The 9601-nt window shown below is 65.3% G+C and overlaps 1 protein-coding gene across 2 annotated transcripts; it reads right to left on the reverse strand.

Annotated features, from left to right (window-relative positions):
• Positions 1-400: 400 nt before the first annotated feature.
• Positions 401-9299, reverse strand: LHX3 (LIM homeobox 3). Of its 2 annotated transcripts, none has more exons than XM_006062197.4 (6): positions 9047-9299; positions 4588-4759; positions 3799-4001; positions 2912-3063; positions 2621-2792; positions 401-1906 (listed from the first exon to the last, which is right to left on the reverse strand). In XM_006062197.4, exons 1-6 carry the CDS (start codon positions 9132-9134, stop codon positions 1488-1490), a joined length of 1206 nt encoding a protein of 401 aa, XP_006062259.2. In that variant the 5' UTR covers positions 9135-9299; the 3' UTR covers positions 401-1487. The 2 variants fall into 2 exon arrangements, with proteins under 2 accessions (XP_006062259.2, XP_025117778.2); XM_025261993.3 differs by lacking the exon at positions 9047-9299 and adding an exon at positions 6969-7210.
• Positions 9300-9601: the final 302 nt, after the last annotated feature.

Consider the following 9601-nt stretch of genomic DNA (forward strand, 5'->3'; position numbering starts at 1 on the left):
GGACTGGAATCCTAGTTGCAGAGCCCCTGGTGACCGCGTTCCTGAATCTACTAGTTGACTCCTGCAGTCCCCCTCCCCGTGCTGAAGCCTGCTCCAGCCTGCAGTTTTGCTTGGTCCTGTCTCGTGGCCACCCCAGCGCCCGCCTCTCCCAGGGACAGAGTGGGAAGGCCCAGCCCCTCCACCCACGGTTGGACCGTCTGTTCTCCTAAGTCTCCATCCAGTGCTCGGAAGCCTGGCGGAGATCTCAGGACAAAGGGGCCCCGATCCACACCAGGTGTCGTCCCTGGCAAGAAGCCAACAGCTACTCCAACGGGGCTTCCAGCTTTCAGAGATCCGTCCCCATCCCCAATGCCCTCTCCTCCCCCAACCCCAAGCCTCAGTGAACATACAGGCCTTCCAATGACTGTAACTGACGAATTTATTGAAGTCTGGGAGAGACCCGATGGTCAGAGAATAAATAAAAGACAGGGGAACGTCACAGAAACAACAGGTAGCTGGGGATGCAGGCTTGAGGAATAACTTGAATCCACACACGGCCAGCCTCTGTGTCCGTGGTGGCCAGCGGCAGAAGCATCTGGCAGGGAGGCAGCTCGGAGGAGCCCCCGCCCCGGCCTTCCTTTGCCTGTGGGGCGTCCAATCCAGGGGCAGTTGGAGCCCACAGGGAGAACGGGAGCTGGGGGATGTTTGGCAATGGAGATCGGTGGGCTGGGCTTGGCCTGAGCTCTGAGGGCAGCTGTGATGGGTCGGGGGGAGGGGGTGCAGGGATGAAAACCTAGTCTGGACTGGAGGAAGCTCCTTAAGCGTTCCAAGAGTCTGCCTCTCCCCACAGGGTAGTGGGGTCCAGAAGGATCGAAAGATCTAGAGCCAATGGCCCCAGGGGAGGGGTGGGGAGGGTCCCAGGGAAGACAGGATTTGGTGTCAGGGAGGCCCCCAGAGGGAAGAGGAAGTTCGCAGGTGTGGCCTCCCCGCAACCACCTCCTGCCTGGACGGACAGCCTGATCTCCGACTTAAAGAGGGGGTTGGGGGGGAGGTGGAGCAGGGGGCTAGAGAACTCAGACATATAGAACCTGGGAAACAAAAGCACAATTAGTATTATTTTTAATTTTAGAAATTAAAGCGTCTTCCAGCCTGAGGGCTGTGCTGGTCTGGGCAGAGGCCCCTGAGGGGAGCGAAGGCCTGGCCTCCCCGGGGTGACATTTCCAGTCTGGAAACGGTGGCAAGCACTTGGTTAACTGGTCGATAAAGGGAAAAATCTGCTTACAAAACAAGGCTTGCCGAGAGGCCCCCAGTTTGAGCAGCAGCAGCCTCTCAGACCCAAACCGGGAGAGTCCCTCTGCCTGGGTGGGAGAGGGCACTCCCAGAAATGACCCTCCCGAGTCTGCATCCTGTTCCCCGCGGCACCGTGTCCTGCAGAAGTCCATGCTTCCGGCAGGAGAGCTGCTGCCCAGACTCCTCACGTCCGAGGCTTGAGGGCGCGGGGACTCAAGTCAGAACTGAGCGTGGTCCACCTCGTCCAGCCAGGAGGCGGGGCTGGCAGGGAAGTCGGGGTAGCCCCCGCTGCTCCCAGTGGAAAGGTCGGAGCTGGGTCCGTTCCCTGCCAGCACTCTCATGGGTGGGGGCCCACCTGGGGCTCCCGTGGGCACGAGCCCCAAGCCGGCATCGGGGTATACCAAGCTGGAGAGGAGGGGCTGGGGGCCAGAGAGGCTCTGCAGGGCGGCAGGCGACGGGGGGACGCCGTAGGGGCTGCTGGGCCGTAGCTCTCTGTACTGCTCCGGGCCGGCCAGGCCTCCGTGCTCCAGCGGGAAGCTGCCCGGGGCCCCCGAGGGCCGGCCCAAGGTCGGGGCAGGCTCTCCCAGGCTGCTGTAGAGGCCACTGGTGGGGCCCATGTCGGCCATGGCTGGCTCATCTGCAGTGGAAGCAGAGGGCACTGCTTAGTGCGCACCTGCTGCCACCTCTGGTGCCCCTCAGTGCCCCCTGCAGGTGCCATGTGCCCCACCAGGGCGGGTCAGCCCACATCTCTCACCCTTTCACCCCTGAGTTTGTTCAGCTCCAACCCACCTGATTCCTATGGAACTGTGGGCTCCTGTGCTGGGATCCAGTATGATCCCAAGGCTACCCAATTTTGCAGACAAGTTAATTGAGGCTCAGAGAGGCTAGGTGAGTAGCCTAAGGTCACAATGCAGCCAAACAATCTCCTAAACAAACTCTCTGAGGATGGACACTAAGAGCTGGGGGGGGGGGGCTCCCTGCTTTGGAAAAAGGAGGTAACTGGGTTCCAGAGATGAGGGTAGACCCTCCTCCAACTCTAAGCAGCTAGGACCTTTAATCACCCCAAGACTGTGCTGCTGCCTTCCTAAAAAATCACTGTAAGTGCCAAGTGCCCTGGGTGGGGGCAGGGGGGAGCATGGTCAGACCCTCCCTCCAGGACAAAGCCTGCCAAGGGACACGCATGCAGGTCACAGGGTTTCTGTCCCCCTTCAGAAGAAGGGCAATGGTCCTGAGTGGCCAAACCACAGGGCTTGGGAATGGGCGCCAGGGTCTATAGAGGCGGGGACCGGGACATTGATTCCCAGGCTCCGGTAGTCAATCAACCCAACGCTCTTCCCGACTCCGCCCGTACCAGTGAAGGAGACCTCCGCGTCGCTGTCCTGCCCCTCCTCCTGGACGCTGTCCTTGTCCGACTTAGAGCCGCCTCGGGCGCGCTTCATGTTTCGGAAATACTGGCCCCAGCGCTGCCGGCCCGCGTCCTTCTTGAGCCTCTTTTCCTTGGCCCGGCGATTCTGGAACCACACCTGGGTGGGGGGGGAGGGGAGGGGCGGTGGGGGCCGATGAGTGGCCGCTGCTCTGGGACCCGGGGTGGCCTTTGTTTGCCAGCGGCTCGCAGGGCGCGCGGGGGCGCCGGGGCGCTGACCTGCACGACGCGCATGTCCAGGCCGGTCTCGGAGGAGAGCTGCTCCCGCACGTGGCGCGCGGGCTTGGGCGAGGTGTTGTAGGCGCTCTTCAGAGTCTCCAGCTGCTTGGCTGTGATAGTCGTGCGCGGCCTCTTGGCCGTGGCCTCGGCCTCTGCACCGCGGGGGAAGGCGTGAGGCTGGGCCTGCTCCTCCGGCCGCTCGGCGCTCCCACCTCCCTCTGGGAGCGCGCACGTCGGGGCCCAGAGGTGCCGCCGCCGCAGCCGCCGCTGCGACCGCCAGCCTCGCCGCCGCGGCGGGGAAGCCAGAGGGTTTTGCGGGACGCGGGTGCCCGGAGCCCTGGAGGAAACGCGCTGGGCGGTGCTCCGGCCCAGCCAGGGGCGGCCCTGCGGCGGCCTTCTTTAGGGACCCAGCCGCCCTGAATCCAGGAGCAGGCGCCTCCAGCCTTGGCCCCCCACTGACGAGCGCTGCCCGCCCCCAACCCTCCCTCGCTCCTCTTCGTTCTAAGGGCGCGGGTAGGGTCGGATCTTCACGGTCAAGGATTTAGGACGATAATTCAGACCCGCAGAGCTAATCCACGTAATTCAGGCCAATCTCCCTGCGCCCGGGAAGGAGGCGGCTGCTAAGACCCCAGACCCGGCTTTCTCAGAGCGGGTCTGCTAACTGTCCCGGGCTCCCGGACCTGGAGGCGGGGGCTCGCCAACGCCCCCGCCCAGAGAGAAGACGCTTAAGTTCTCGCCGCTTTGTGAGCGCTTCGCCAGGGACGCTGGAGGGAAGGATCCCTCCACACCCGACCCGGACGGGCCTTAGCCCCTCTTTGCAGGGGAGGAAAGGGGAGGGTGGGCCGTGCCCAGGCCGAGCCCCGTGACCGTCGCCCCTTCCCACTGACCTCGCTGCTTGGCTGTCTCGTAGTCTGCCTTGCACACGAGCCGGCTGTCCTCCATGAGATAGAACTCGTCGCCCGTGGCCAGCTGCCGCTTGCACACGACACAGGCGAAGCAGTGCAGGTGGTACACGAAGTCCTGGGCGCGGCGCACCACCTGCGTGGGCGGGATGCCCAGCTGGCACGCGGCACACTTGGTCCCGAATCGCCTGCGGGACGCACAGGGCGCGGCTCAGAGCGGCCGCCGCTCCTTCGCTCGGAGCGGGTCGGAGAACCGCTAACGCGGTGCAGCGCAGGGTGGTTCCTGGAGGAAGGCGTCCCCGGCCCTGCCCCTGGTCGCAGAGACTACCCGCAGGGACTACCGAGAAGGGGATCCGGATGCTCTGGGGCACACAGCTGTCTTCTGTGCCCGGATGGGGGAGGTGAATTCGGAAGGGCAGGGCCCTGGCCACCGGGGCCGACCTGCAAACCCATGAGTCCTCTGCCGGGTAGGAGCCCCATCCCCACCATTAAGCACGAATACAAGACCAAAATGAAGAGGGAGCATGTCCAATAGAGCTTTACAAATTTGGGGTTATCTTTTTAACGACTGCTTCAATGATTCACAAAATTAATTAGTTTAAAAGATTGTTAGTGGGCCAGCCCAGCCGCCAACAGAGAGGCCCCGGGGGTGCCCTGTTTGGGGAAAAGGAGGGGTGTGGAGATGGGGGTTTTCAGGGCTCCAGACTTGGGTACGGTGAGGGCCCCGGGGTTCCCCTGGGTGCGCCACCCGCCCCAGGCAGCTGGCGGGCTCACTTGAAGAAGTCGTCCTTGCAGTACACGCTCTCCCCACGGCTGAAGCAGCGCTCGGCCAGCGGCGCGTGGCAGTCGCTGCACTTGAGGCACTTGCTGTGCCAGTGGCGGTCCAGAGCCTTGAGGATGAAGCGGTCCAGGATGTGCTGGTCGCAGCCGGCACACAGCGGGATCTCTGCAGGCGGGGGGGAGCCACCGCGGTCAGGGCCGCCGCACAGAGCCGGAGGCCTCCCCATCCCACCCAGCTCCCAGGACCAGGCTGCCAGGAGGCCCCCTTCCCGGCACACCCTCATCCCCAGCCAGCTTGAGTGGCCACCCAGTTCCCTGAGTTCAGGGAAAGTGTGGCTTGGAAGTCCGTGCCTGGCCCACAGCGGAAATCCAGGACAACTGAAGCTAGGCTTAGAAACATGCTCAGGGGCAGGAGGGTACCCAGGCCACCCCCTCAGATACCCTCAACTGCAAAACGTTTCCAGTGCCCGAAGGACACACTTTGAGCTCAAATGAAACCCTCGCCCCCAGGGCTGTCTCAGAGGCTGGGCTGGAAACCGGGTCCTCACCATCACCAGAGGCCCGGCACACGTGGGCCATGGGGCATCCACCACCCAATGGCCCTCTTTCCTCGCACAATCAGGCGCCATGGTAGCCAGAGACTTGTGGCAGGTGGGGCTGCCCAGCCCCGTGGCCCTGTCCCCAGGCTACCAAAATGAATACTGATGCCTTGCCTGTCTTTGGGTGGCCCTGGGGGTACTTGTTTGTAGACTGGATGTATGGACGCTCTGTCCTCTTGCTCAAACATGGATGCCTGAGCACACACAGTAGGCAGTTTGCCTTCCCCACAGACACTTGTGTTCTATTCCCCTGGGGCTGCAGGCCTCTGGGGGAACCAGGCTGGGAAAATGCAAGGCCTGCCTTTGAGAGCCACAGGTCCATGGGGGCGCTTTGCAGGGTGTTCAGGGCGTGAGGACTATCTGTTCATTTAGAAAAAGTCTCCCGAGGGCAGAGAGCCTCGAGCAGGAGCTGGAACCTACTTAAATATATCACCACCTCAGCACACTCACCTCGCTGACAGTGGACCCCCTCCAGCCCCAGGCCGGCCTGGCAGCCGGCGAAAGGGCCAGCGAGGGACCTCCCTTTGCCCCATGCTGAGAGAAGAGGGAATCAACCTCCCTCCTACAGCCTTGGGCACCACGAAGGACGGGGTCCCGCGTCGGGCAAAACCGCGGCCCTGGGTGCGGAGCCTGAGGATCTGCTGCCTGCCCTAGCTCCCCAACCCCGGGCGGCGATGGCAGGGCGGCGGGCGAGGACACCCGTCTTAGAGCTGGTGGCTGGACAGGCCCGCGCGGCGCGCATTCAGCACCGCGGCCCGGACAGCTCCCGGAGCGCGCTACCCGCGGAGCCCCGCGTCGAGCAAAAGCCTCTCCCGCCGCGCCCCTCGCGCTCTCGCGAAGCCCTGGCGACCCGGGCCTTACGCTGCATGGCGACTCCAGCCTTGGCGGGGTCTCCTACCCTCGGCGCTGGCGGCCCAGCACAGCCTTGCGCTTGCCTGCCGGCCCGATCCCCTCCGGCTCTCTTGAGACGTTTCAAGCGGAGCCCGCACCCCTCCCTTCCTGTCTCTCCGCCCTCCCACCCCTTCCTCCCAGCCCCCGTGGCCACCCCTCCCAGGAACCATCGGAAAATAAATAAATAAAGAAGTCGGAGACGGAGGAGACCCCCACAGCCTGGATGTAACCCCTTTCCCACCTGCTCCCACCCCGCCACTGCCCACCCTTCCAGGGCCAGCTCCATCCCATCCTGCGGTTCCCGCCTGCTTGGAAGCTCGTGGAGGACCATCCCAGTTCACGGGGAAACCAAGGCGCTGGGGGTGAGCTGGGGGTTTTCCTGCAAGAGGACCAGCCCTGCCAATGGAGCACGTGCATGTGAGTGCAGACACCAAGATTCCAGCTAAGGGAGTTCAGCCACCGGGGTCCAGCCCCACGCTGGCCCTTGTGTCTGACTTCGCCCGGAAAGTGTGGCGGGTCTGGGTGCAGGCAGCCTTCATGGAGATTCTCCTACCCCATCGACACTGGGACACACGTTTGCTCTCTGCACACTCTCCCTAAAGGAAGAGTATTTTCCAAACCAGTCCTGGGACCCAGAGGGCCCCCAGCCTGGGCGGCACCAGCGCCGCGACGAAATGCCCGACGACACAGCTCCAGGGGCCCAGAGGCGAGCCCGCTGCTGGGATGCTCAGGTAGGGACGCGCAGTGCTGGGGCCCTCGTACCCATTCCCGCCCGCGCTCCCTGGCTCCCGCCGCCTCTGTGGCCGGGCTGGGAAGGAAGCGAGGACCGCTGAGTCTCCACGGGGTCCGCCCTCCCGGGCGCAGCCGCTCGGCCGGGGCACCCACCTCGGCGCAGGTCTTCTCTCCGCGCCAGCAGCGCCAGCAGCAGGTCGCCGCCCGCCGACTCCCGGCCCGGGACCAGCTCCCCGCGCGCCTCCATGGGTCCCGCCGCCAGCCGCCGAGGCTCTCCGGTCCTGAACTTTCCAGGGGCTCGGCGAGACCACGGCCTCAATGGCCCCGGGCCGGCGTCTGCACGACTCCCGGCGCTGCTGGGCGCTGCGCCCGCGGGCCGCCCAGGGGCCCGGAGCCTCGGGCCGCGCGGAGGCGGAGCGGCGGGGGGGCGGGGCCGCGGCGCGGGGCGGGGCCGGGGTCGCGGAGACGCGCCGCTGGCGTCCGCGGACTCTGCGCGCCTTTGCCGGGAGAACTGCGGTGCGGGGAAACCGCCCCGAGTGCCCGGCCCAGGGATAGGGACGGGCAGGGGAGGAGCCGTGTCAGCGCTGCCCTAGAGCGCTTGACCAGGCCCCGAAGCTTCCTGCCCCGGCGCCGGCTCGGGGCTGAGGCCTGGGCTCCGGCGCGAAATCCCGCTGGTAGCCTGCCGGTCAGGGAGGGAGCTGGATCCTACCGCCGCTGAGGCTCGGGCCCGAGAGGTTCCGAGCTGGGAGGCTTGGTCACAGTGCCTGGTGGCACGTGCGAGACCCAAGACCCAGAGAGGGTGAGTGTGGCGCCCACGGGCTCACAGGGAAGCCGCCAGGAGCGGACCCGACCTCAGGCCTTCCTGCTCTGAGCAGCTTTTGGGCCCCATCCTGGGCACTGCAGCCCAGAAGTGGGAGTGGGGAAGCAGGGTGAGTCTCCGGAGGGAACCCAGAGTCCTCAGCTCAGACTCCACGATGCAGCCAAGACTCCAGGTCAGGAGGGACGGAGCTGGGAATGCCGGGATCCACTCTCTTCCCTCCACACCTGCTAGCACCGGAGGAAGCCCTGGCGCCATTTCCCCATTTCCCGTTTCTACCCTCCACCCCCAGTCCAAATAGGTGAGCTTGCAGGAACCCACCACCCTTGCACGTAGAGACACACCTACCCCGGAGGGTGCCCACCACAGGCCAGGCCAAACTCCTGCGTCACCCACAGTCAGCACACAGCAGTGTGGGTCCCGGCAGTACAGAGCATGGCGGGAGCAGGGGGCCTCCAGAAAGTGTTGGGGGACTAGGGGTTGGTACCATCCTCCAGGAGGTTCCACCTGGGAGCCCCTCAGTGATGCCCCATAGTACCCTGCCTCTGCTTGGCCTCCAGTGGCCTGGTCTGCACACTTTACTTGGAGGCCGGTGTGGAAGGACCTGGGTAGGAGAAACACAGCCCCCTCTGAGCTCCGAGCAGACCCCACATCTCAGTTTGAGCAAAGGCCCCATGCGGGCAAAGTTAAGGTGCCCCTTCACTTTGTGCTACGTTTGTTCCTCAGGACAGGACAAGGGCGTCCAAGCCAGGGAGCTGAGCGGGTGTTGGGTGCATAGGGGTGTCGGCCGTTGAGTGTCAGCTGCTGTGGAGGCCTGCCTGAGAGGGCCATGTGTGGTCTGACGGGGGAAGGGGCGGGCAGGCCTATGCACTCGGCATCTGGCCGACTGGCCAACAATGCCTCCATTATTTCCCAACGTCCTTGTGACCGAATGGCCCTTGGGGAGTGCAGTTCGGGCAGGAGACCCAACCCAGGGCTGTTGCGCTGTGCAGTTGGGCTGGCTAGAGGGGGGCAGGACTGGGCTGTGTGGGAGCTGAGAGGCGTGGGGTCTCCGGATTTTCTTGGCAGCTCTTTCTCTGCCCCATCCCCTCCCCACCAGACATGCGTGTGAGGTCCCTTCTGTCCTCCAGGCGCTCTGTGAAAAGCTGCGGGCCCTTCAGCGTGGGTCCAGGCTTCCCAGGCCATCACAAGGGGGCTCCAGGCCTTCCACTCACTCAGGGGTCTGCCAGCTTCGCCCAGGTTCCCATCTCAGGACCCACCAGAGGCCTCCCCAGACTCTTTCCGCCCTGCCCTTAGTGTGTTGCACGCCTTCCTTCCCTCGTCCCTCTGCTCGCCTCTGCCCATCCGTGCCGCTTTCCCCTCTGGGTCTTCCTGCCCCGTCTGGAGACTGCAGGAGGCCATGCGGGGCTCTTACCCCTGGTCCCGCCGAAGGTGCAGAGGCCGGCGGTTGCGGGGGCCCGGGGCCGATCTCGGTCGCCCTCGAGATCCGTTTCCAGGAGCATCGAGGCCTCGGGGCCAAGCCGGACCCAAGAGGCCCGGGCAGCGCTCTTTCCTTCTCCTCTGCGCCTGTGGGGAAGGCTGGGCCCTCCCCGTGTCCCGGTGCGCGGAGCGTGGTCAGACAAGTGAGCCGCTGGGCCAGGCGCTGTCCGCGGTGCTGAAGGAGGCGCGGCCGCCCACCTCCCCCGACCGCGCCTGCCGCCCTCAGCTCCTCCTGCCCGCCCTCCCCCCGCGTCCCGCCGCCCCACCTTCCCAGGTCCCCGGGGCCTCCGCTCGCCCCACCCCCGCCCGTCCCTGAGAGGCAGCCTTGGGCAGCTCCGCCCTGAGCTCCTGTCCTGCCTTGAGGCCGGGGATTCGCCCCAAGCGGGTGCTCCACCTTGTAGTTTCTGCTCTTTCCCGCTTGCGGCCTCCAGGAAGCACCGTCCAGGCCGCCGACCCTCAGACCCCCATCGGCCTCCAGTCCAGGCTCCTG

Source organism: Bubalus bubalis, chromosome 12 (genome assembly GCF_019923935.1).
Source record: "Bubalus bubalis isolate 160015118507 breed Murrah chromosome 12, NDDB_SH_1, whole genome shotgun sequence".
Classification (NCBI taxonomy): domain Eukaryota; kingdom Metazoa; phylum Chordata; class Mammalia; order Artiodactyla; family Bovidae; genus Bubalus; species Bubalus bubalis.

Bases quoted from the DNA above. Each gene is read 5' to 3' on its own strand.
- LHX3 (XM_025261993.3), bottom strand. From the start codon at position 7,062: ATGGAGGCGCGCGGGGAGCTGGTCCCGGGCCGGGAGTCGGCGGGCGGC. The intron at 2,793-2,911 runs GTCAGCGCCCCG...CCCCCCACCCAG, and splicing joins TGGACATGCGCGTCGTGCAG to GTGTGGTTCCAGAATCGCCG. The intron at 1,907-2,620 runs GTACGGGCGGAG...CTTCCACTGCAG, and splicing joins CGCGGAGGTCTCCTTCACTG to ATGAGCCAGCCATGGCCGAC.